A 27,353-nucleotide genomic window follows, 5' to 3' on the forward strand; every position below is an offset into this window, starting at 1 on the left:
TGGCTTAGATCAAACGCCTATTAAAGCATTGGACTGGCTGTAAAACTTTTTTTCTTTTCCCTAAGCCTGCAGCAGAAGCAAGAATTTATTATTATTTTTTTATAAACCTTAAATCTCTTTGATTCAAGTACTTTGTGGGAGTTGAGCTCAGACTATCTGTTAAATAGCCGCAGGTAAAATTGGGCATATTAACCAACATTCATTTCAAGATTCACCTTGAGTTTTGGGAAGGTTTAAACTTTTGAGGCATAGAAATAACTTTTCTCTGCCCCCAGAGTCTGTTATTTATCAGCATGATCCTCGTTTATTCTACTGACAAAGCCATTATCCTTACTAGCCTCAGACAGTAAGGGTAATGACTTTGGCCTCGATTGACTGATTAAGTATTTTTAATTTCAATTCATGTCTGAAATTTAGCTGCAACTAGCAGTCATAGTTCAGACATGAAACTCTAATCTTGCAGGTTTGTTGATAGCTGGAGTGTAAGATGGAGACAGAAGCAAAAAAAAGACAGAGGGAGATAAATAAAAGGCAGAGAGAAAGAAAATCATATGAGCTGAAACTTTATGGTACAAACTGTTAGATTGAACCATCTTAAATGGTAAGCTTTAACCATCTGAAGCTTCATGTCTGATGGAACAAGACTAAATTACACAGATGGCAGGATCAAAGTGGAGTGTATGTGTGAAAGCACTTAAAGGAGAGAGAAAAAAAAGTACAAAAAAAAAAACTGATAGCAAAGAACATCCTTCAAAATCAAAAGGTGAAAATTGAAAATAAAAACCTTGTATTCCAAATAGTATCAACTGCCACTGAACACCACCTTCATTTATCAAGCTCTAAACATCTGAAGATCAAAAACAAAAAAAAACACATCAAATATAAAGATAAAAACTGAGATGAAGCCAAACCAGTTCTTCATGCAAAACAGCAACATTATTCATCGAGGTAGCAGATGAGACTTCCTGTTTTTTATATTCATCTGCAGTGAATTCACAGGTTGCCACTGAAAACAAGTTTGTTGTTGACACACAAATAAATAGTGTTTAAGTATTCAAATATATAAAGTTTCCTAAGAAAACAACAACAAAGCAAACAGGCATGCCAGTCAAGCTGTCTGACAGCAGCTAACAGATGGCATAGCGCCTCTGCTATCAGACATTCAGCGTCTACTGTGTCTGTCTCTGCTGTCATGATGGGAGTCGACATCCAGTTTGGTAAAATACTGAAAATAACTGCTGGACTGTTGAATCCCTTTATGTGGGGAAACAACAGAAGCAGTAAAAGGTGAGCCCTTCCCATCTTAGAAGCTACTTAGGTGGCGTTCACATAAAAAAATATTGTGCATTTTGAGGTTCGAACATTTAGTTAAATTTGTAAAAAAAAAAAAAAGTTATACATATATTTTTATTATTGGTTTAAAATAAGTATACCTCACTGGGATCATCATATGTTAAGTAAACATTAGATCCCTGAAGCACTAAACAAGCTCTGATAAAGGCGATCTGCAGCCATAAATCCTACCGTGAACCATCATCACAGAGCTCCTGCTGCTTGATGGAAGTATTTATGCCGTTTGCTTCCCATGGTTATTGTCACATGTGGTTGATCACGTCTTCAGTGCTACAATTTACAGATAAATCCTGCTGAGACTAGATGACTGTCACAGCTGTGCCAATTTTAAGGATTATTTAAGTGCACTCCTTCATTTAAAAATAAAACTTCAAGGGTAGTTTGTCTCTTTTATTTGCCTACTTTCCATTTTCTGCATGAAGTTTCCTACTGGCACGTCCATCAATGTCCAGTTGTCCAAAGACTTTCTTTGTGCTAAGACACTCTCATGGATATGTATCAGAATATCAGTTTCATTTATTATTCCTATGCTGGCTCTCCTTTTAGAGAACTGACCTATTTAAAGACATAACATTCAGTCATAACCAGTCAGATCATTAGATAAGGCCAAGTTGCAAAACTACTTAAAGAAATGCAAATGCAAAGATCTAAAATGACACATCCCACTCCTATAAGCTTAAACTTGGTCTATTAGCCTATGTAGCATAATGTCATAAATCCTTGTGGATAACTGCAGGAACAGCAAACCTCAGCTAATTCCCTCTGATAGCGAAAAAAATTAAGCAAACATTTGTGACTTTAGACTTTTCTTTTCTAGCTTACTGATTTCCCCACAACATAACAAAAATTAGCAATCCTCTATCTTTCAACCAAAACAAAACACACCACTCTTCACCAGCAAACAAGCCATTTAAAGAGGTTTTGAAGTGATTACCTCAAGCAAATCAGATTGTAAATGTTATAAACTTTCTTTAAAAACCAATACTCTCACTAAAGTGACTAAATGAAAGACCAATAAAAGATAAGGCTGAGATGATGAAACGCTCAAATAGAAGTGAGACCTGACAAAATCAACTGATGGCACACATAAAAGAGCAAAAACCACCAACTTTGGCTTCAAAAGGCTTCAATAAAATAACAGTGAACGCCACCTGAGCAGGACAGAGAGACATCAAACAGTGAACACGTTTCAGTTCTGTTTACATCAGCAGCACCCGGTTTGAGTTGTGAAACTGTTGTGTAGTGACTTGTTAAGAGGAGCGTGAGGATGTGTCGCTGCACGGCTGTGCTTCTTTATCTTTCTCATCATCATCGCCCAGAAAAAACAGCGGAAACATCCCCAAAATACAGCCGATGGACACTCCAATGGCTTTTCCCTGCAGTGGGAAGAGAAGAAATCATTGAGCTTGAAAGATTAAAAATAATCACTTTTAATCCTACAAATATAAAACTAAATCATTACATTCATTTGAATCAAACAGAAAAAGCTGGTGAAGAGTTGAGATTTAAAAAAAGAGAAAGCTTGGGATGTTTTATGTTAATGCACCAGCTGCTTGAAGACATCATCCCCAGATACACTTGATCTCTTGGTAAAATCAGGGTCTGCTTCATAACTGTTTTATGCCTGGATATGCTTAAATGTATAATTAATTTATTGTGGCTTATTCACTGGTTTAGCGTCCTCTTTTTATTAATCAAAATCTCAAGTTTTTTCTTAAGTTTTGTTTTGTCTTCATATACAAAAACAGATAATAATAACTTTATTTATTTATTTATAAATATGGTTCTGAATATATTTAAACTAAAAGGGTTCTCACCATGTGAGAGCTGAGCCTGGTCTGCCACATATCCACCTGTTTGGGTGTCAGATCTGGAACCTGCATCCCCAGCCTGGAAGCCAGAGCCTCCACATAACCTGCAAGACTACACACACACACACACACACACACACATTTGTAGACTTTTGACAATAATAATATTTTAATCCTTACTTTTTTTTCCTTCCGGTATACTCGTGATTTATGTTTTACCAAAAATAAGTCACATATTTGTAGTTTCATGTTCAAAGTTGGCAGGTAACTATAGTTTGCTGCCATGGAAACTCAAACAAAAGCTTTCAGTATTTATTCTAATTATTTTCCTGGCAGATTAATGCTGGAAAACTAGAATATTGCCAACCACATCCATTTTAATCCTTAGATACATCTGTTATCTGCATCTGAATCTAAGAATAATTTTTCAATGTCTCAATTTGGGGAGTTTAGAACCTTCTTAAAATGTGAGGACATCTTTATACAAACATTTTCTAAAAACTCCCTAGTTCCAAGCTAATCCTGATTACAAAAAATAAGTTATAATTAAAAACATTTTTTTAAGAAAAAAAAGACATACACAACAAGCCAGTATGAGTAAATGAAAAACAATATTTAGCACAGCAGAAAAATAAGTACATCAGCAATTACATGGTGTACTTTCAACGAAGACATCAAACACAGACAAAAAGACATGACAAAGAAAGCAGCTCATTAGTTTTAAAGAAAACAAGCAAATCTAAGCTGCTCTAAAACCTGAATTCATTAAATTTAATACATCTAATTCTGAATAAATCCAAGCCCCTCAGAGATGGTTTGAAAGGCTGCTTACCCAAGACCTGCCAGATCTGAGACCAGGTTCCCCAGAGCAGCAGCTAAAGAAACAAAAGGAGGAAAACACTTTGATTTCTGCTGTTCTCTGATGAAAAGAAGAAAACCCTCAGAGTTACACAGAAAAAACATCCATCACCCTGAAGAGATTTTGCCACATTTTAACATCACTCTGGTAGGGGATTCATGAGTCTTTCACATGCAGTTGTGGGACGTCTCCAGACTTAAAAATAGCATGTTTTCTTGAAAAAAACGACATCTTCAACAGCTAAGGCAACACACCATCTGTCCAGTTTAATTTTACACACTGTTTTAAGGGACTTTTAAGAAGTCTGATCTCAGAACCCAAGACTGAGGATTAATTCTGGCTGAATCTAAAATCCTGATCAAACTTAGCGTTACATTTTTTTAAATAATTTTTCTCTTAGAAAGCTGAAATCTGAACTTTGGTAATGTTGGCTTATCTTGGACTACAATCCAAGTTCCATCACAGTTTTTTTATTTGCATTTAGAAAAAATAAACCTTAAATATGACAAAAACACTCCTCTAAGGCAGTTTTTGGCCTGTTTTGATAAATACTTTATTAGAGCAATAGAAACAATGCAGCTCACATCTGGCCTGGCAAAGATTAAAATGGTGGGACTCGCTGTTTTATAATAAACATGCAATTAATATATTATTAATACATAATCATAAAATATTCTAGATATTCCCAGAAATTAAATTATTGAAGAAAAGCCCCCTCCAGTATTTTCTTGTGGATGTCCACTAGATTTCTCTCTGCTGAGGACAACTACTTCCTATAGTGAATTATAGCCATTAACAAGTTTACACTGCTATCCTTTGGTAAAACTAGGCAGCTTAGGTTTTTCACTTAGAACTAGTTGACAGCTTTTAAAATGGGAAAACTTCTGATTATTTCCAGAAAGACCTGGACGAAGGCACATTTAGCTTAACTTGCTTATCCAGTGTAAGAAAATGTATTGTAACAATGGGTATTTAAGTACAATTCTAGAGGGATAAATATTTGGCCAGCACTGAGACTTTCTTCTTTAAAAACGGGGACAACTGGAGTATGACCAAAGGAACACAACTTAGTACAGTATAGTAGAATGAAGAAGTGAATATTTCATTGGTAAGTGGTTCACATACACCTCAGTAGATTCAATTTGAGGATAAGCAGAATAGATCAAAGCAGCAGGATATAAGTCAAGAGGGAGTAGGAGTGAAAAAAGGTGTGAAAGTTTTACAGATCAAAGAGCACTTCTGGAGAACCACCAAGTCACCAGTCAGCTTCGTTCTTATCTGGCCTTTGTGGTTTTACCTTCAGCAAAGTCAGCTTTCTAACAACTCCAGTAAATGCACTAACATCAACAAAACATAGCAGCTATGAATAATTAACATTGGATTGCATTTTCACAAGGGGTGGCTGATGATAAATGCATTTGCTGATTACAGCGATGATGTTTGTTTTGCTTTCAGTAAATCACTTGAGGCATAAAAAGCGAAGATGCTTGAAGTTATGTGCGCACAGGTTCCTGCAGGAGTTAAAACTCCAGATGGACAGCTTCAATCTAAGCTACTTTCAAAAAGAAACTCCTTGATGCTGATGAGGAGGTAAGACAGCGATGCAGTCTCATCTCGTTTCACCAGCACCACAGGCACAGATAGTCTAAGACAGTGCTGAAGGAAAGAAACGAGTCAGCAAAACAACAGAACCTTGAAAAGTCCCTCCTCAAAATAAGAATATATATTGAATTATTTAACTGGCCGGACAGCGATGACACATAAAAAGCTGTGCCCGAATGGATAAAGGCATCAGAGTAGAGCTATTGATCTAAAGCCTGCCTTCAGCCTATTTGCACCTTGCTGAGGAAATCAGAGCCAAGTATCCATGGAAACAGAATAATCTAGTAGTGAAGAGAGGGAGAAGGCGAGCTCCATTGCTTTCATGGTTTTCACAGCGTAATAAAGACAAAAATTGCGACCCAGAACAGGAGCCACACATACAGCCAACTATGTTCATAAACTGCAACAAGATCAAGTGGAAACAAGTAAGGAAAAAATACAGCTGGTGACGTAACGTGAGCTGTAGGAGTAATAAAAATTACTTTCTGACAAGACATATACCGCTGAGCTTCCAACCAAAATGAGAGCAGTAACATCTGTAAAGACTTCGGTAACAAAGCAGACACAGTGTAAAAAGTTTTTGTTAACATAAGCCTTGATCACCTCATTTAGAATAAAAGAGGTGATTTTTTTCTTCTGTTTAGAGGCATTTAAAGGAAATCTTGTGAGATCTGGTTTGCCTAAAATACGAATCAGGGTTAACATCACAGCACTGACAATGTAATATGTCACACATATGTGAAATAATTACATGGTAGGATTTGTGATGTTACTGAAGATAAATTCATTTAAAACAGGTTATGTTACAACTTTTTTTGGCACCCGATTGATCAAATTGTTTTAATTTTTCTATACTAAAAAGTGTCTTAGTTTAAAAAAAAAAGAAAATAAATGACAGACTGTAACAGACTATTACTGAATGTACTAAGAAATAATTGGTGCTACTCCTTCGATTAGGTGCTGTTAAACCTCAGCAGAGGAAGGAGAACCAAAGAGAAGTGGTATTAAAGGAAACATGACAATTCTGTAAAAGATAAATGCACACAAATCTACAATGACCTCAAACAGATTCAATAATTGTAACAATGCAAGTAAGTTGGGACTGTGACAGAGCAAGCTGCATGGTAATATTGTGACTACCAAACAGAGGTACCATGAAGCTGTTTCCACAACACAACGCAGCATAAACATGAGCTTGATCATTTAATATCTGCACCATAAAGCTCTGTATCACCACTTCAAAGCAGATCTTAATGCAATCCAAAAACCAAAAACTGTTCCATGTTGTATCATTGAAAAGGGTTTGAGCTGAGAGTATGAATATGAATATCACTGCAATACAAAGTATCATCCATTTGAAAATATTTGTAGTGAACATCTCATTACCTATATTGAAGGAAAATTGAATTTTCTTAATATCACTCCAAATTGCTCCTACATCTACTTTTAAGGATTCATATGATGGTTCTAGATGTCACCTGTTCTCAGTTACAGAAGCTTAAAGAACTGCTAATCATAACAGGACCCAGGGTCTTTTCCCCTAAAATTAGAAGAGCCTCCTGAGTCCTTGGTGCTCTTTTATATGAGCCGAGTCAGTGATCCTTACTCAGCAGTGAGGGTCATCTTGCTGGGAAGTGCAAGGAAGCCAAATCCTCACCTTTAAAAGTTAACAGTGAATTCACAGCAGAACTATGTTGTTTTTGGTTTAATTGTAATAGGAGGGTGTGGAGGTGCTGTTGATGTGATCCTTTCATTAATTAGTGGAGCTTTAATACAGTCTGAACAACACATGATCGTGCTTTAATGAAACTACTGCCCTCAATCCAAACTGTAACAGGATGCAAAATTACAAGCTGGAATCTGTATTGTTGCTGTTGTTCAAGGATGATGAAACAACTAAAAACAACAAACTGTTCATACATATTTAAAATAGAGTGGGATGTTAGAAATGTAACAGGTGTGCATCATGACTTTCAATGGCTTGACATGTCAAAAGGGGATTTTTTTTAGGTCCCAAAGACAAAGAACAAAGGTAGCAAGACTAAAAATGCAAAATCAGAATTTAAACTTCAAAGTTGTGACAGTGTCAAATTGTTTTGATGTTAACACAACTTCATCTCCTATTTGGAGACGACTAAGCAGTTCTGACTGGTTTTGTTGTGTGTTAAAGGGAAAATGACGTGTCAGTGATACTTTATCATCCAGCCCAATGTTCTAATTTCCAACAATATTACTCATAGAACATATGACATATTCATAACAAAATGTTGGAAAAATTAGCTGACTCATACCATACCAATTATATTTATTAAGCACTTGCTACACACAAATAAAATCAATATATAATTAAAAACTAAAGTACAAATAAAAACATGAGACATAACAGCTAAAACCAACACAATAAAAACCAAATAAAAGAAATAAAATCAAATAAAACAAAACTAAGTCTCACTGGGGTTTAAAGTCAAAGAATAAAATGGGTTTTAAGTATGTTAAAAAAAAAAAAAAGATTTTTGCTTATTATTGTTATTACTATCTAATTAAAAATGTTGATTATTTAATTATTTAGGTCATAAAAAAAGTAGCCAAGAAGATAATGAAGTAATTTGAAATAAGTATTACAGTAGTGAAAGTGAACTACAGGTTTCTGGAGCAGTTCTTACCAGCCATGGTGGAGATTCCCAGAGTGACTCCGATGGAGAGCTCAATCTGCGTTCCCTGGAAAACAGAATGAGGTGAAATGCTCTTCCTGGCTCACTGCTATTTGTTGCATATTTTAATTATTTATTTTAATAGTATTTAATCTCATGTTTTTTTCTATTTCTATTTCTCTTTTGTTTTTTATTTTAAATTATGCTTCTTATTTCCTGATGTTTCAATGTCTTAAAAGCATTTTGAATCACCTTGTCATGGAATTGGGCTACAAACAAGCCTTATTAACAAAGAAGACTAGACATCCCAGTTGAGGTGGAATCTATTTTACTTACTGCTGCAATCATGATGGCATTATCCAGAAAACCAAATCCAACGAAAGGAATGGCGTTGTGGAGTAAAACTGCAAACAAAGGATATAAACATCATAACACAGGAGGAACAGAAACATCAATCTGACACTGAAATTATATGAATGATTTGCAGAGTTGGAACCTGAAGTTTATTAAACTCCACTTACAAAACAACTCTTGTATTATTTAAGCACTTTGTTTCCAGTGCTGCAGTAGTTCTAGTTTTATATTTGACTCCAGTATAACAAGAGACTGGAATCACATGTTTAGTGTGTAACTATTCATTAATGCAAAATCCACAAGAAAAAATAATTAGATCTCAGAATAACTTGTGCTTAAAGGCATTCACACGTCTTTCAACACAGGATTCAAAATTTTTCTGACACCACTTGTCCTATTTAGCTGTTCTAGCAATTAAAATGCAGCTTTGCATGGGATAATTACATTTTCACACTTGTGGTGAATTCCAAATGCACATCCCAACAGTCTTACTGAATGCAAAGTCTAAATAATGCCTATACACTATGCAATCACTTACACATTGTCAAAGACTTTAAATCAATGCACTTTGAATTACATGCCTAGCTCTTCCTCTTTACTTGTGTCAAACTCTGTAGTGTCTTTTGGTGGTTAATTATCAACTGGGGTTAACTCTGTCCCCTCCTCTCTTTAATAATATAGAGTCAGACTGTAAGGACAGTTATCAAATTAAGGTTATCACTGATAGTCAAACTTCACAGGGGAAAGTGGCATTTGAAGTTAAATAAAAATAAAAAAAAAATCAATAAAATCAATGATATCTGTGCATTGCTGACTAGACAAATTTCAACACCATAGAGACAGTGGCTGATACATCGCAGTTTGTGATTTTCTTCCAAAATATAGAGGTTATGTAGTATTTATTTATTTATGTGTGTGTGTGTGTGTATCTGCACAGAAATGTGTGTCATCTCTCACCATATCTGATCTGGGCTGCATTTGGCGGCGATGGCTCCACAGTCTCTGCGGGGAAAAAAGAAAAAAAACATCAAAAACACATCAGACATTTTCTCATTAACTGCTGAGGTTTCACTTTAAGCCTCTGCAGCAACGCAGAGACAAAATTTGCTCTCAAAAATCATCATTTTCTTCTTGTGTTCAACACTTTGCAGTCTGAGTCGGCTTCAGATGGAACTCCCCACCAGAAAGTCTCCTTTATATATAATTTATGATTTCTGTCTTCACACTCACAATTACAGAAGAACTTTAAAGGGTGGAGTGGTAATTTTCAAAACTTTCGAGCTCAGATTCAAATGAAAAATTAAAACTTGAGGGGAAAATCAACGGAAAGACATCGCTGTGATGTGCCTCATGAAAAGTAATTCCACTTGTGTTAGTTCAGTTAAAAGTACTTCCTCAATAAAACCCTCACACGTCCAGTAAGTGATGATTTTAAATGACAGTCAAGAGACATCATCTTTTCATGCTTAAATCTTTTAAATGTAGAATATTTTAACAGCTAAAACTAAGGTTCGATTCCTGCAGCTTCTACACTATAAAAAAAACTGCTGACAGGCAGTTAACAAGTCAGAGCCACACAAACTGAATCTAACTGTGGGTCCATGGTGGGAAGAATTGGAACTCTAGTCATTTGGTTAATGCTAGGGAAGCACAAAATTGGATTTTTGGCCAATATCTCATAAAACATTTTACTACTCATTTGGCCATTGGCCGATATTCTGGTTATCGTACCACACATGCATACGTTATGGTAGTTTCCTGTATTTGGTTCAGCTGATGTGAAGGTTTGCTTTAGAGTTTGTTTGCGCATTCACACCTCTCCAAGCAAACTGAACTCGCCTACTCACCGCAGCATCAAGCAGTTAGGTTATATACTTGGGTATAAGAAGGCTTATTTTTAACTTGGTGTTGAAATTAATATTATAATTATGTTTTGCAGTAAATAGTAAATGAAACACAAAATGAAAATTTTAAGGTAAAAAAATTTCACAGTTCTTTAACTTAAACCTCATCACCAGTAGCAGGCAGGCAGAGACTAGCTGATGAATACAGATGGACAGCAGCCAATGCACCAGATGGCATTTTCCACAAGGACTGATAAAGACTGAACAGGGCTAAGAGAGACTGATCATAGGTTTACAGTCAGCAAGTGGCCACATTGCCCTGTACACTGCTCTATAACTGCTCCAGGATAAGAAAATGTTTGATAATACTGCTAAATTAGCATATATAAGGACCATTGTGTGGACCTTGCAATACTTAAATTGTGAACAGTTCACCAACATGGAGTGTTACTGGAGATTGTTACCAAATAGCTTGGATTGCCCAGAAGGCTGAAACTACTGCTTGATGTTTTTTATTTTAATTTCTTATTTATAAGTTCTAATATTCAATCAGACTACTGCAAAGACTCTTGCTGGAATAAATTCCCAGAACACTGTGGACTATTTTGGAATGACTGCATGCAGGGTTGGAAATTTGGGACAATGAGATGATTAAAGATTAGCGCTGCATGGTGGTGTCATGGTTATCACTGCAGACTACACAGCAAGAAGGTCGCTTGTTCAAGCCTCGGCTGGGGAGGGAACAGTGGGCTTTCTGTGTTCTCCCTGTGTATGCGTGGGTACTCCAGCTTCCTTCCAACATCCAAAGATATGCATGTTAGGTTAGGTAAACAGCTCTATCTTGTAAATGAGACTGTGTCTCAAAGGCATTATCTGTACAAAAATTTAAAAGGTGCTACTGCCCAGATAAACATTAATATAAAAATTTAATATAGGAAAAAGAGGGCAAAATTACACCCATTACTGAGCCAATTTACTGCCTTACAAAATCACAATGCACAAGGGTTAGTCCTTAGTCTAAATTTAATTGGAGGCAAAAACAGCAGAGTCAGGCTGGTGTCAAAAAACCCTTTGGAGACACCGAACTGTCCAAGCATGTCACTAGAGTTCATTCTGAACTGGAGACCAATTACAGGAATAAGTCAATTAAAGCAAAAACTTTATCTGCTGAGTCCTTCACTTTCTGACCTCTGCATGTTCTTCCTGCTCCATGTGCAGCTGTACTTACTTTTCTGCTTAGTTTTGGCCAAAAGACAAATGGAAGCCAAAGGTATAGAGCAGGGGTGCCCAAGTCCGATACCAGGCCTCTGCAGAGCTGAATGGCATGGGGATGAGGGAATTCAGCCATTTCATTCAGGTGTGTTGGAAAAGGGATGCATCAAAAATAGCAGGATAGTAGATCTTGAGGACCGGACTTGGGCACCCCTGGTTTAGAGGGAAATCATGTTATGAGCTGCTCCATTAACAAGTAAGAAGTCAGACTCATCTTTGGAGATAATCACACACTGAATTTTCAGTTGGTATGGGAAATGTCTAAGTCTTTTTAAAGCCAGAACAAACAGGGAATGTCTCCTCTAACACGATTTAAACTTTAGCAGTATATATATGCAACTTTTCTGTAGGTGTACTACAGCAAAAAAGTTAAGGGGAACTTAAAACACAGAGCCTGTAAACTGACATTTATGTTTAGTCTATCTCTAAAAACAGAACTGATGCTCTCATTATGAGCAACTGATGTAGCAAAAAGCAAAATTAGCTTAAATGTAAGGACCAGTGAAAAGGAGCTGTTCTGGCTAATGTAAACTACAATGAAATGAAACGAGATTTCATTACTGATTATACAAAAGATAAAAACATGAATTACTCACCTAATGGGTATATTTATACATGTGAAAGTCAAATCAAGTATAGAGCTGTCTCACCTTTTAGAAAATCAGTGCATTTATAAGAAACGGCAGTGACATTTAATCTCTATACACTTAATCTGTATTATCTTTAATCCTACTGCATCATGAAATATGGATTGGAAGTGATTTCAGCATGAATTTTGTCTGGCAGGAGGAAGAAAATGTTTTCTATATGTCCTATGACAAAAAACCTCAAACTAAACTGATTCTAAGATGAATTATAAAGCACTTATTGCTCCCCAGAGTTGGCAAAGGATTTTACAACCTCTGTGAAGTTTGAGTGCTTAAGCTGAACTTAAATCTTGGGAGGCACACAACAATTCTACATTCACAACTATTGACCATAAATTCATAAAAACATCTATTGCTTGTGGTGCAGAAAGTTCACAAACCTTCAATCTTAAACATCTTGAATAAACATGTTTTTTCAAGTGCACTTTGATTTAAGCAGCTAAAACCACAACATTTCCTCTTTATGTTGTTAATAACTATAATAATTAGTGGGCAACAGCACCATACTGTGTTGCATCATTAACATTAAAGAAGGATTAAGCTTTTGTATGTTTCAGATTTTTTAAGTCACATAACTGCGTTGCATAGCAGGGGTGCACTTCAGGACAGGAAGAGGTGTCCATCAAGCCTCCACAGACCTATGTGGCGCCTACGGCAGTGACACCAACACCATGAGCATAAATTTTAGTTACTAATGTTGCTAACCTACAAATTATTCTTTAAATAGTTAGGAATTAAACAACTTCATAAAAATACACTTAGTTTTATTAAACAATAAACAGTTAGAAATACTATACCCAACAAAAGTACTAATACTGGTGGAAAATATGTTATTACAATATTAAAAGGAGGGTTCTGCTCCAGAAAGATGCAAACAATAGAATAGTACTTCTATCAATAACTCAACAAGGCGAAAATGTAAAATATGGCTATGGATCATCAGTGCCTTTTGCATGTGTCTATGATCAACTACAGTAGTAGTAGTGTACATGGAGAGGTGCTTATTTTCCACACAGCCTCCCAAAAGAGGGTTTTTGGAAAACTGGCTTCAAATAATTATGAAACTTCATCTCCCACATTGCAATACTTCATTACTTATTAGGCCATCAGCCCATATCTGCCATCTGTCTTTTTGCAAAACCATTTTAGAGTAATTATAAATATTTATTCTTCCATTTAGACCCCCTCCAGCTGACGATGCCCAGACAGCGGACTGCTAGCCTTCAGAATTGAATGAAGCCCATTAAAGATGATTTAGAAGAGGATATGCGCTATGAAAAATAAGGTGCATAGCAATACATTTATATGATACTTTTCTAGGTTTGTTGCACACTAAAAGCCCCTGAGATAAAAGTTAGTATTCTGTATGTATCCCCTGCGCTTCACCATAAACAAATTAAGATCAAGAGTTGCATACTGGAACTGTATTACTGCAATACTGTGTGCAATTAGCAAGATAACTGAAAAGGGAGATAATCAGGCACCACATCCACGATGCTTGAGTTTATATTCTTTTCCCCACCACTGTTTAAAATTCTGAGAGCTTTAAATTCTATCAGATAAAAGGTTTCCCCATCTCCACTTGCAATGATTTGATTGTGAACAGTTCACCATCATCACTAATGGCCCATCATTACTGGGCCACTGCACAGAACTTGACAATAAGCTGTTGGATCCATTTAATTCATATCTGGTGTGTTGAAGCAGGAAAACATCTAAAACCTGTAGGATGATTGCCCTTTAAAACCAGAGTTAAAAAGCCCTTCTTTATGGTACGGCAGGCTGTGAGAGAGGTCACGCCAAAACACTGATGTACCAATTATTTCAGTCACAAATTTTTGTGTATATTAAGGGTAGCCTGGCTGAAAATACCAACAATAAACACAAACCAAGCAAAAATCAGGAAAGGCACAAAAATCTGTCATTGATCTAACGTGTGAATTTTGCAGCCCTGTCAATGGTGCTGATTTAATCCACTCCAGACTATTCTGACTACCTTTCTGACAAAAGTGTATAAAAACAGATATGCTGCATTACATACTTTCCTGTGAGTTCACTATTAAGCTGAATTTCATATTATTTGGTTACTAGTGACAATGGTTTAATAAAAACCTTTCCACTCCCATTATCAATTATATAATTCAATTGTGTGGAGCCTACTGAGAATTACAGCCCTGCAGGACTGAAAAGACTGCTGACATTTTGTTTTACTGAAAGAAAAGTATTTATTTCCTATGCACTGCTGAAAATATCAGGCCACCATGTAGAAATAGCCCATTTCCATTCATCCTTTCTGATTTTGACTAACTCATGACTGCAGTGTGAACACTGTGACTCCTGGAACAAAGTCCAGAAATAAGCCTGAATGAATAAATATCATTGCACAAGCTGCCAGTAGCTGCATATTTGGAGTCAAATTAATGAAGTTAGTTGTACATCTCAGTGTATCCCCATCTGCTTTGGAATATCTCATAGCACTCATAATGAGAGCAGCACAAATCAGAAACAGCATTTCAATGTGTTATTAAATCAAACATTAGCTTACTGTGTGTGTAAATATTTAGCTTTTGGCAGATGTTGCGTCATCTGTCTGCTTTCAGACTGCTCATTAACTGCTGCTTCCTGCAACACACTGCAAACCTGATGAAGACATTACCAACCGGGCTTCTTTAATAAATAATCACTGTTGTTAAAGGTGTCAGTTTTAATTGATGCCAGTACAGATTTTAGTATATAATGGAGATGCCTACTTGTATTTAGCAGTTACACACAAAGATGCTTGGACCATATGACAAGGCAAAAACAACGTTTTATCAACAACAGAGAGTCTAACACCCCGCTGTAAAATCTGAAGTACTGAAGGTGTTAAGCACTAATTAAATTTACTCAACTGTGGAGAAAAACATTTGTAAAGTTGCTTTAAAAAATCTTCAGTGCTCTGGTATTGTCACTGCAGTAGATGTAATCTTGAAAATTTTAAAGCAGAATGAGGCAACTATTACAGCCTTGCCCCAAGCAAAAGTAAGAGAAATCTCATTTGATGTCATTAAAAGCTAATCTTTTCATTCACTGAGCCCAAAACAAATGAGGATGAACATTTAATGTCTTGAAAACAACCAAGCATTCAATCTCATTGCAGTTTTTTCACATTTGTCAACTGATGGGCTAAATGTTAGAGCAAGACATTTGCAATATTGTCTTAATTTGTATTTTTTAAACATTTTTTAAGGGCCAAATAAAGACTTCAGATTTTAAAAAATTGGAGTTTTTGCTCATTTTTGCTTCAAAAAGTAAAACAAACAAAACAAAAGCATTTTTTACTAATTTTCAGGTGGCTAAAGTGACACATTTTCCAACGTGTCTTCTGTCTGCTGGTTGACGTTTGCTCACCTGCATGTGCGTGCATGTATTTGTATGTGTGCAGCTGGGTGAAACAGCCGTGTGTAATAGCCTTGAGAAAGCATACAGAAAAAAATGATGTGCCGTAAATAAGCTCAATAGCAGACTGTTCAGTCTTCAATACAAGGACAAAGTATAAACCTGTTCTAGAGGAAATGTAACCTTCAGGCTTCAGTGTTTTGGCTACAGATTGCATGTTGGTATGTTTAAGTCATTTGCATCCTTGTGTTAGAATATAGAGCAGCTCAAATTATAAATATATTTCTCATAAAATCCCAAACCAAATTACAATATTGGTCAGAAAATTTTCATTTAGATTAGACTAAATATCAGACCACAAATAACAAATGTTTATCCATTAATTAAATCACTGATTTGTTTAAAGAAAAGCAGCTAATTTGACATTAGATTTCTTTACAAGGTCATAATGTTTCAGTAATAAATGCTGAAGTAGTTCAACTAATTCTCTAAGTATCTTTAATTTACACAGATGATAAATGCTGACACTCTTTACTTTTTGTAAACAAACAGCTGTTTAAGCTTTAAAGAGAAAAATTAAATGCAGAGCAAGACTATTATAAAAAAAGGTATAAACATTAAGACATGGGCATTATTCCTATTTACAGGGACGAGCACACCAATGCTAGGCACCAATACACAGTGCAGAGGCTCATGACTAAATTCAATTTCCCAATCTTAGCCTCAGGTATCATTGCAAAATAACTATGGTCATGGTGCAAAGCACCATCATAAAAAGTAATGGCAAGGGCAGCAGGTGCTTGGACTTTCCTACATTTTTACACAATCTGACAATAGATTTGGAGTCTGAGCTATGAAGCAACAGTTTGCAACCTTTTCAAACATAAGTATCAGCAGATGTGTCAAAGACTCATATGGGTATAAACCTCACTTGTGTATTATTTGACAAAGTCAAAACCAAGACAATACCGGTATGATAATCCTTCAGGAGGGACTGCAGGGACCTGGTGGGAGGAAGCTGGGAGCTGGTTTCTACAGCAGGCTTTTTGCATCTCTGTAATTGTGCAACATTTTGTACAAACTAAACCATTTCAAATACTTTACTATTCAGTATGTCTTCTTGAAGCAGATAATGACAAACTATCCAAAACAACATGATGACTATGGACATCTAAATCAAGGCAAATACATTTAATGATCATTGCAGGAAAAGTAGCAAAGTTCATTTCTTAAATCACTTCAGAGGAATCCAGTATGTCTTCAAGTGAAAATAAAATAAATGTCTTCACCCTCTGCCGTCTTCCCTCTCTCTAACTTCTTTGTGTGATTGTCAGCTCTATGATGCATCCCTCAAAATTCATCTCCATCTCTGCATATGAGGTAGCACTTTGTGTTCAGTTCAAAGCGACATCACACTGCTGTCAGCCTGGCAGGCTCAGATACTGTTTAGGAGACATCTCAAGTTTTGAAGTGATGACCTAATTTATGTGCCAATCATCACGTCGTCTTCAATCTGACTCAAACTTCCAGGTGCTGCTCAGCACCTAAAACTGATTCCGTAACAGACTGAACACCTGTCTCAAATCTCAGAGGAAATCAGTGCTACATTCTCAACACCCCTCAACTACACTTCCACAGTTTGAGATGTGACTGTTATGTTTGTCATGGTGCAATGGCAACCAGGAAGGCTTGCAATGACTGGATTGATACTTTAAGTGACAGGACTGTGTTGCATCTACACAAATAAGAAATACATGTTTCAATATCTCCAAAACTTTAAAATGGGATCTTAAAAACAAAAAACAATCAGAACATATCAGTTTTACAGATTTTCTGCAATGAAACCCATCTGGTTTAGTTTTCCTGACCAACTTCTTACAAATTTCAGCCTTTTCAGCAACAAATTTACTCAGCATTTTCTCTCAGCATCACAAATGGTTAAAAACAGGCCATAGCCTCCAAAAAATGATGAGAGCACACCAACAGGGCAAAAAATAAGGAGCAGAGAAATGCCAAATCCTCATTAAAGCTGAAACCCAAGTGTCAGATGACATCTACCAGAGGTTTTATTCACAATGACACTTTTAAAAACATCTATTTAATCCCTTGTTATTGTACAGATATCAGGTACTGCAGCTTTAATTAAATGTGAACCCAAACTCAAATTACCTTCACTAAAACATAGATGCCCTGTATGAGATTAATGAATGAGGACTTGCAGACTAAATAGACATCACTGAGGGATGTGGGGATGCTTAAAAAGAGAAAGGTTTGATTCTTTCGTCCATAAAAAGACTGGTTTATTCTGAGGAACATCTATAGGGATATAGATTCTCAGTGATGAAACTGCTCATCAAAATGCTGATATAAGTATTTAAATTAGCATTAGTTGACCTTTTAAGATTCGCAAACGGTTTATTTCTTTATTCAATTCATTAATACTCACAGTACTTATGTTTAGAGGACAGCAGTCTGTGCAGGTTCTGTGTGGTAAAGCAGGAGGCCAAACCAAGGTTACAGCTAATCAGATCAGGGAACCCACAAGAATGGGTTTTCTGCCCATAAGCAGGTACTTTCAGCAGAAGACAGTAACTTTGCTCTACAAAGGATCTTCCCTGGTTCTCTGTTAAATACTGATATAATCTTTCTTCCCTTCATATTCAAAGGTTCTCTTCACCCAACTCCTTCATATCACTCTGATCACATCCCACATCTTATAACAAACCATCCTCTTCACACTTCATGCCTGTTTGACCACTACTGGGTCTCAAGCCTTCCAGAGACCTGCCAGCTGGCTCTTGCTTCTTCAAAACTTTTAAGAAACACCATTTTAAATAAGGGGTGAGGGGTACACTAAAAGCATTCTGGCATTGATATTTATATAATAATGCTGAAGAACAACCAGAAACGGATGCTAATTCTGTCTAACTTGTAAAAATGTGTGACTACAAGAGCAACATAACTGTCTATCTCCAGCTCAGCTCATTTCAAGTTACAGTTACAGGATGTCAACACTAATTGTACTGCAACTCAAGAGTTTCTCTCTCACATACAACACATTGTATTTACATCAGAAATTAGCTCAAGTAGCATAATTATTTTATTTAAAATTCCAGCCAGGAGTTGTTTTATACTATGTGCCAAACATTTGTTTTCCTCCTTTAAAAGAAAAAAAAAGAAAGACAGAATAAAAAGCTACATTACAAGCAACAGCACAACTTTGACTTTCTGTTATTTACAGCCCAGAATGATTGCAAATTTTCAAAGCTAAATCTGTTCGTCAGAAAAAAGATGCTGCAACCCCCCAGGCATTACACAATATAGACTTACAAAGCTTTGGCTTCATATAAAGTATTCCAAAAGTTTCTTTCCAAAAAGAAGAACAGGCTCATGTTCAGTGACACCTAAATATGGATTTATTACAAAGGTCCAAGCACAAAGACGCCCTCATATGTCTTGCTGCTGCACAAATATCTGCCACTGTATGGGTAATAGCTGAGCTGCAGACTGGCAAGTTTTGGTAGAATTTCATCTCTAGAAACCCATGTTTTTTTCAGAGCCTATTACTCACTGTTCAGTCTGGTGATTACACATGACCACAATAACGAGCCTGTTATATGTCATCAATCCATAGTGATTCCTTGTTTACTTTTACTTAAAAAGATTGGAAAATAACACATCAGGATGTGTGAAGGTATGAAAACATCAATCATATTAAATAATCTATTTTTAGCTGTATTACTTGACTTACAGGTAGAGATACAGCTTTTATGATACTTTTGAATTATAATCAGTCAGGGTCTCAAAGGAACCAATCACTAGACCTTGCAGACAACTTTCCAGGGTCGACTATGAAGACAAGGGTTTAACTAACAAGAAGGGGCAGATCCGGAAAAGCAGCAAGGCCAAGAATTTTCATGTGAGAGAGAGAGATAAAAGAAAAATGAAAACAGTGTAGTCCTGTTTAATATGAATAAAAATTTAACTGTAAACATGTTGCTTCTATTAATTCTATTAATTATGCTTCTGCAGCAGAAGTCATGGAGGACTAAAAACATCTTTGCAGTGGAGTTAAAGTGCTAAAAATAAAGAATTGATATTGGAGAGAATGGTCACCAGCACCACTTCTTACATATTCAGCCTACACTACTGGTTTGTTAGAGGACAGCACAGGCAAGGTCTCCACAGTCTCTGCTGGTTGAATAACCATCATCCTTACAGAGCAGATGAAGAGCTGTGCAAACAGATGTCAACAGGGGACTGTATATAAGCATTTAATTATGACGTCTTACTGCAAAAGCTAAAATCCCTTGTGAAAACTGATCCCAGTCTCTTCATTCAGTTATTTATGGAAGCAATTTAAATGGACATCAACTACTACTTTAAAAGCAGTGCTATCCTCTACATAACAGCACAGTCTATGTCAACGCAACACATGAGCAGACCCACACATTAATTGTGCATTTTAATTGGACTCAGTGGGACATTCTGTCAAGCTCGAACACAAGAAGCTAGGGTTCAATGGTAAACACTACATTTATACTGCATATAAACATTACAATATGCATCTATTCATTTTTAGAAGGGCGCGGAAGGAATTAGTGTAAATGAAGCACTGTCGATCACACTTCTGATAAATTTCCATTTATAGTGACATTTGACTCAAAGGAAACGTACAAGTTCCTTCCTCATCCTCAACTTGAATTATTCTATTCTTCTTTCTACAGTCATTTAGCAGATGCTTTTATCCAAAGCGACTTCCATTTGAGAGTAAGAACAACACAAGCAAGAATTCAAACAAGATGGGACATCATAATTAAGTGGTAATTAAAAATAAATGCAATTACAGTAAAAAAAAAAAAAAAAAGCCTTAACCAAAGGGACTTGACTTAAAAAAGGATTAAATTTAATAAGTTTTAAAAATGGATCAATAAAGAAATTTATAGCCTATTGAACCATGTCACTGTCTTTGGCTGCTCCTGATTTGACATTAATCAAATGTAAGCTATCTAACTGGTTTGACTTGAAGCAGCTTTATTATAAATTCCAGGTTAAAACAGAGGTCTTTTAGCAACAATAGATTTTATTTATTATGAAAATATGATAAATAATCCTGTTATTGTGAGGTTTATCACACAATGATAAACTGGTGTTTATCATTGCACTCAAATCAGTTCTCCCACCGACTTGTCTCCAGCTGATGTGATGTCCACAGACAGCACCAATGACAGTTTCTAATGACGTTCCAATGAATCAGTGGAGCATCATTAGCGAGAAGAACCACTTATTTTCAGTGTGACATTTCACCCAAATTACTGGCACGTGTGAAAACATCACTATCAAAAAAATCTGCATGTCTCTGGGTTTGATTCTTTGATGTATTTAAATAAGATATCAAAAGTCAAACAATGTCAAAGAAGAGCAATAGCAAATCCGAAGCAAGTTGTAGAGCTACATTATAAACACATTCAGGAAGCTTGCAACACAACAAGTGTTCTATGTAACACATCTGAACAGAACAGCCATTATTAATCTGATCCTACCTGCTACCTCTAATGTTAGAATTAATCTGATTCTAATTAATGATAATCTACCCATTTCACAACTTAAAATATCTGATGCTGTGGCAAAAAAAAAATCTACAATATGCTTTATGCAAAGCCATAACAGCTTTATGTCTCCTAACAGTGTCTCTACTGTTCCATTAACAGCTTCGTAAGTTAATAGTGTTGACTAAATGTCTGAGATGTAATGTTTTAATGAGCCTGCAGCCAAGTTCAGTGTCAGAAAACGTTTTGTTGTTCTGCAGAAAACGCTTTCAACCACCCTGCTGCATCTCCATGGCATTTAGCTCATTACAAGTAAATGTTGGGGTGGGAGGGGGTGCTTTCAGAGCCAAACTTGTTACTTTAGCAAAGTAAGTAATTCTAAAAGGTGCATAGTGTTGCAGTAAAAATGCACCATGTCATGGACCTTCTTAAAGAGGTCCATAACATAGACTTTTTAAATGCTATGTCATGGGCGCTATGGAGGCTATGACAGAGTCTTTTTAAAGACAATTGTCTATATCACATATTGTACATGTGCATAATCAAATAAATCTCACTTGTTTCCAACCCAGTTCCCTTTGGAAATGATGTTTTTTCAGATGTGTTGAAGTAAAATTGTCTTTTCACATGGGATTACAGATATGATTGTTTTCTTCAACAACAATTCTGCACAATTTACTAGATGTTTACTTTCATTTACAGGGTGTGTTTACCATGTCTCTGATCTTTGTATTGATAACCAAGTGTGTTTGTTTTTCTCTCCTTTATCCATTATGTCACTAGGCTGGAAAGTAGAACTGAAGCTTTGAACTATTGAGGCTCCAAAATTATTTTGTTATCTATTCTGTAAACACAGATCACAGGGTTTCGGTACATGGTAATGATGCTGGCAAACCAACATGGAAAAATAAAATGTGTCTTTATGTACAATTGACCCAGTTCTTTCATATTTACCATGAAACTTCGTCTGTGGCAGGTCGGGGCCGTGCACTCGGCAGTGTCGTACATTCTCAGCCCCTCGATCATCTTTTCATTCATTAAGTCTCTTAAAAAGACTAGTGGGGGAGAGAAGAGTGGAGGCAGAGCAGGAGAGAGACAACTTTTCGTACAGCAGAGATCTTCAGAATCCAGTTGCAAAGCCCTCCCCCAAAATTTAAAAAAAATCCTGAAGAAAACCCTGGACCTCCTCATTAAACTTTTAATAAAAACCTTTGAAATTACACATTTAGGACTATGTCAAGTCATACAAATAAGAAAAAACAAAAGGCTTATAATTTGCTCAAAATGATGAAAAAGAACTTTAATAAAAATATCTTTCAAATCTCTCCTACTACTACTGTCAAGTAGGGCCCATCACAAGTTGAACTATGCTGCATCTCTGAAATACAAAGAGGATTTTAGCTGTTCGGGTCAAATTCTCAAGAGGAGCTCAAAATTCTCCACCATCAGGTTGACATTCACCGCTTTGCAAAATAAAAATAAATAAGGAAAAATTACAGCACATTTGTGACCTTATGTGTGAACTCTCTATGGACTAAAAATGTGCTTCCTTTGTAGAAATTATTACCCATGATTTCCCACCACAGGTCAAGTGTAATGCTCGAAAAATACTTTAAGCACTCACAGCAGAAAACCATAAATGTTTATATTTCCAGCTAATTCATGAATTTCCCTCTTCAAAAACCAGCATAGTTTAACAGAATGTTCCACAATTATCCAATTATACAAACAAAATATAAACAATATTGTATGTATATTTCTTGACAGCATTTCCTCTAAAGGAATTTCTGCAAAAGACTGGCTGTGGACCAGAATGGCAAGCTCTGGTACGTTACCTAAGCAAGGTGTTTCCTGACCGGAACCTCAGCTGTGGGAGGAGTTTTAATGTTTTCATCAGGAGATCAAGATTAATTTGAACAGGATAAAAAAGATGAAGAGGGTGATGGCTTGGTGGGTGTGAAACTAATCCTCCGTCTTGGGAAAACAACCCTGGTGAGTTATTTCAATCTGTAATTCAGGTTTAAACAACACTTCACAGTATGCTTTACTACTCGTGATGGGCGATCACATGAACGTGCTTAAAGGTCCCATACTATACTTTTTTTCAACAAGTAAAAAGTAAAATGTTAAACAAATCTCTAGGTTTAGTTTTCAGTACAGATGCTTTAAAACTTACAGTATTAAAAAAAAAATTGCTAAAAATTTAGATTGGACAATATGAAAAAAAATATATTGAGCTTTTTCTTTTGCCTTATTGCCCAGCCATAGCTTACACATCCTCTTATATAAATATCCACAGCAAAGATCTTTAGTGCACAACACTAATGAGCAGTGCGTTTCAAAACATAATGGAGACAGTCGGAAGGCACAAAGGAGTCTCTTTAAAGCATGGCAGTGTTTCAAAACCATTTTATTATTATCTAACTATTATTACAAAACAGACAGGTGGTGGATGGTGGGATACTGCCAATGCAGGGAAGACACATGAAAGATTTAACACACAGAGAACCTGAAGAACTAACTCCAGGTCCAGCAGATTGTGAGCTGAGTGACAAGTCAACAAATTAATGGTTTACACCAATATATCTAAAATCCAAGATAAAGGTACTTTGAATTAGAACATAAATTATTTAAACACCAGATTATTTCTCATTTTTTAACGATTTGAAGAGTCTCCTTGATACTTGAGGGTATTACTCAGATTTTTCTACTCCTGAATCAGCAGCTGATTTTACTATTTCAGTTCCAATCACGAGTCACTCTGGTTTTGGTTTCGTTCACATGGAGACTTTTTTTTTCAAGTAAACAGCAAAACACCATCTAGTGACTAAAACGGGAAACTATACACACAAGCAGACGCCCACAAGCAACACTATCTTAACCCACCAATAACCACAAAAAAAAAAAAAACTTGCCAATGAGCAGATGCTTTGGAAAGCTAAAGCTATGAAAATAGCTACTTCTTGTTTTCCTGTTTACAGCAAAGTATAACACAGCATCTCCTTAGCTCATCATGCATGTTGCAAGTTACTAGTAGCTAAAACTGCCATGTTACAGAGCATTAAAGTGGAAGGTAGACAAGCAGTGGGTTACAAGAATGAAGTATTCAAAGTAAAATGATAAATGGAGTGCCGTCATGAAGCGCTTCCATGGTACTGTTTACCACTTAGAGTGCTTCATACTATCAGCACATTCATCCATTCATGCAGAATGTCTTAGTCTATATAGTAAATTTTCAGTATAAGCAATGTTTTTTTCCTTCATCACATTCACATAAAGAAATGCATGAGAGGCAATGTGAGGTTTCGTGTCATGCTGAAAAACACTTCACCATGTGGACTGGGGCAGCCAGGGATCAAACCACTGACTTGACTTTACTATTTGTCAGACGTCTGCTCCTCCTGAGCCACAGCTGCCTCACACGTTAAGAAGAACAGGCTGTGGGGATTTATTTAAACTTGCTATGAGAGTAGTGAAACTAATTTTTGTAGAAAGTAGAAACTGTGCATGTTGAAGAGAATCTTATGGAGGCAAAATTAATGTTGCAGGACTTGCGTTTTTAAAGGAGTGAGAGTAGCGGTTTGCTAGTTTGCCTCAGAGCAGCCAAAAAGAAGTGTTTGGTCAAATACAGCGAATCCAGCTAATAACCACAAGTCACAACAGCGTGACCCCATGGCTGATCCAATCTAAGACGAATGTATGCCCACTGACTGCTGGTGCAGCACTTTGATGTTTTACAGCTAGAAAAACATGTTCCAGGTATGTAACAAGGCAACAAAGTGGTGTGGAGTTGATCATCTCTAATTTGGCATGTTGGTATTGATACTTTCACATAACATAAAGTTTCAGTACTAATACATTGATATACATTGTTTCTGTCATTATTTATTCCTGTCATTATGTCTATTAAACTACTTTTTCTTAACCTTTGCATGCACGTGACTGGAACCTACATTCTTCAATAGGTGGGCTAAAAATGACCTGTATTAGAATCAGTGTTGTTGTGCCATTTTTATCATTTAGAATGACAATCATATTTATTATATTTTGTATTTGTGGATCCAGAGGCTTCAGGTGCAGCGCTAATTGTACTAAAGTTAACTACTTTAAAATTGTGTAAACGCGTACCGTCTTCTTCTGTGTGCCTTTTAAGGCGTTACTTCCAAAACTGTGCTCTAGTTCCTATCAAACAAAGCCGGTACTGCTGTTTTAATGCTCAAGGGGTTCTCACTTCACACACAGTTGTTTGTCCATTCTGAGACACCATAGTAAAAATGGTGGCACAAATATGGCAGCTGCCATGTATGTGGACCCATGGCAGCTAGATATAATTGGCCTTTTCAAAATAATTAAAAACAAAAGGCAATCTAAAATGCCTTCACTTATAGCTGGGAAAATTCTATTCTTCGAAGGCCACTGTCATGCAGGTTTTAGATGTTTCTCTGCTCCAACACATGTGATTCAAATTAAATGGACCCAATAGCTTGTGTCAAGTTTTGCACAATGACACACTAAATTCAGGCAGATGTGTTGAAGTAGGGAACATCTAACCACCTACACAGTGACCCTTAAGAAAATGAGTTTGACAGCACTGGCTTATGGAGTGTTATTAAAGTGTTTTAAGAGATCCACATGGTGTTTTACTTGCTTTCTAAATTAAATGAGAAAAAAAGACAATCTGAAATCAATAAAGACTGAACAAAGTTTTGACCCCGAAAACAAACATGAATGACAACCAGGGGCTTTCACATATACACGTATTGTAATTTCTGCTGCAAGGTAGGAAAGGAGGCCAAGCCAGACTGCAAAAACCTTCAAAATGTTAAGCTGTGATGGAAATCAATGACAGTGTCTGGATCTAAAACTTAAAGATTACAGGCTTGATACATAGCAGATTATTTTAATTTAACAACACCAACTCAGACTGGAACAGACAGCTCAGTCCAATCATTTGTAACGTTATGGGTTATAATGCATGTAGCATTTGATAATTTCTATATTTTATTAAGATAAGACCAATATGCAACATCACCATAAAAAGCTGCAACATAGCAAAAAACTAAATGGTCTTGACATTATTTTGTAAGTGTTGTTAATAGTGTGCAAGTGAAGACCAACAGTCTGCAGGTTTTCATTCAAACTCCACCCAATCAGCGCTGCTCAAATAGTCATGAAGTGGCCAAGTTAAATCACCTGCTGAGGTAAAACAGACGGCAGCGAGCGAGTCAATAGTATTGGATCGTAAACAACAGGTGTGCAGTGATGCGTATCAATATCGGCCATGTAGGAGCGGGATAAATGTCGCTGTGTCGATCTGTGACTTCTCATCCAATCTCTGAACTTGTTAACCACCTTTAACCTGCACTATTTATTACTTACCTTGAGCGATAGCAATGGACTCGAAACTCTGCAGCTCTTTGAGTAAACACGTCCTCTCATTCGGCTGGAGACGGTAAATAAACTCTTTGGCCCTCTTGGGAGAGTTGAGCGGCTCCCTCGGTTCGTTTCTCCCATGCGTTCCCATCCAGCAGCTCGGTGTGTGCTGCCCGGTCCGCGGCAGCCTCTGCGCTATCCATAGCGCCGCCGGTGGAGCCTGCCTCAGTCCCGACGGTAACTTCTGTACAGCTGACCAGACAGCTTTCTGTAGGCAAATCTTAAACATTGTATAGCAATTGATGATAACAATGTCTCTCTTTAAAATCTAAAAACCTATTATTCTATTCTTCAAACGTTGACCGACGCTCGAGCTCCACCAACGGCTGGCTGGCGGTCTGACAGAAGTTGATTTTTTTCTTCTTCTTCTTCTTTTGGTCGGTCCAACTAGCGTGACTCGACCTCAATGGAAAATAGACCGACGACTTTTGAAGACTGATTGTGTAAAACCCGGTTTAAAGTCCAAACAGTAAGGCATAGTCTCTCTTCCAGTTGTCCGCCGTCCAGAACGTCTCATGATCTTTTAAGACTCAGCTGCCAGGGGTTTGACACGTGAAGTTGAGGCTACAACCGAACTGGAACTAATCATTCAGAGTCAAA

At 36.6% G+C, this 27,353-nt stretch overlaps 1 protein-coding gene across 1 annotated transcript; it reads right to left on the reverse strand.

Moving 5' to 3' along the window:
• tmem65 (transmembrane protein 65) lies at window positions 1-27,353 on the reverse strand. The gene is made up of 7 exons (XM_042011814.1): window positions 26,700-27,353; window positions 9,588-9,632; window positions 8,613-8,680; window positions 8,289-8,343; window positions 3,997-4,039; window positions 3,171-3,276; window positions 1-2,729 (listed from the first exon to the last, which is right to left on the reverse strand). The coding sequence occupies exons 1-7, from the start codon at window positions 26,980-26,982 to the stop codon at window positions 2,604-2,606; spliced, it is 726 nt and encodes a 241-aa protein (XP_041867748.1). The 5' UTR covers window positions 26,983-27,353; the 3' UTR covers window positions 1-2,603.

This window comes from Melanotaenia boesemani, chromosome 17 (genome assembly GCF_017639745.1).
Source record: "Melanotaenia boesemani isolate fMelBoe1 chromosome 17, fMelBoe1.pri, whole genome shotgun sequence".
In the NCBI taxonomy this organism is placed as follows: Eukaryota; Metazoa; Chordata; class Actinopteri; order Atheriniformes; family Melanotaeniidae; genus Melanotaenia; species Melanotaenia boesemani.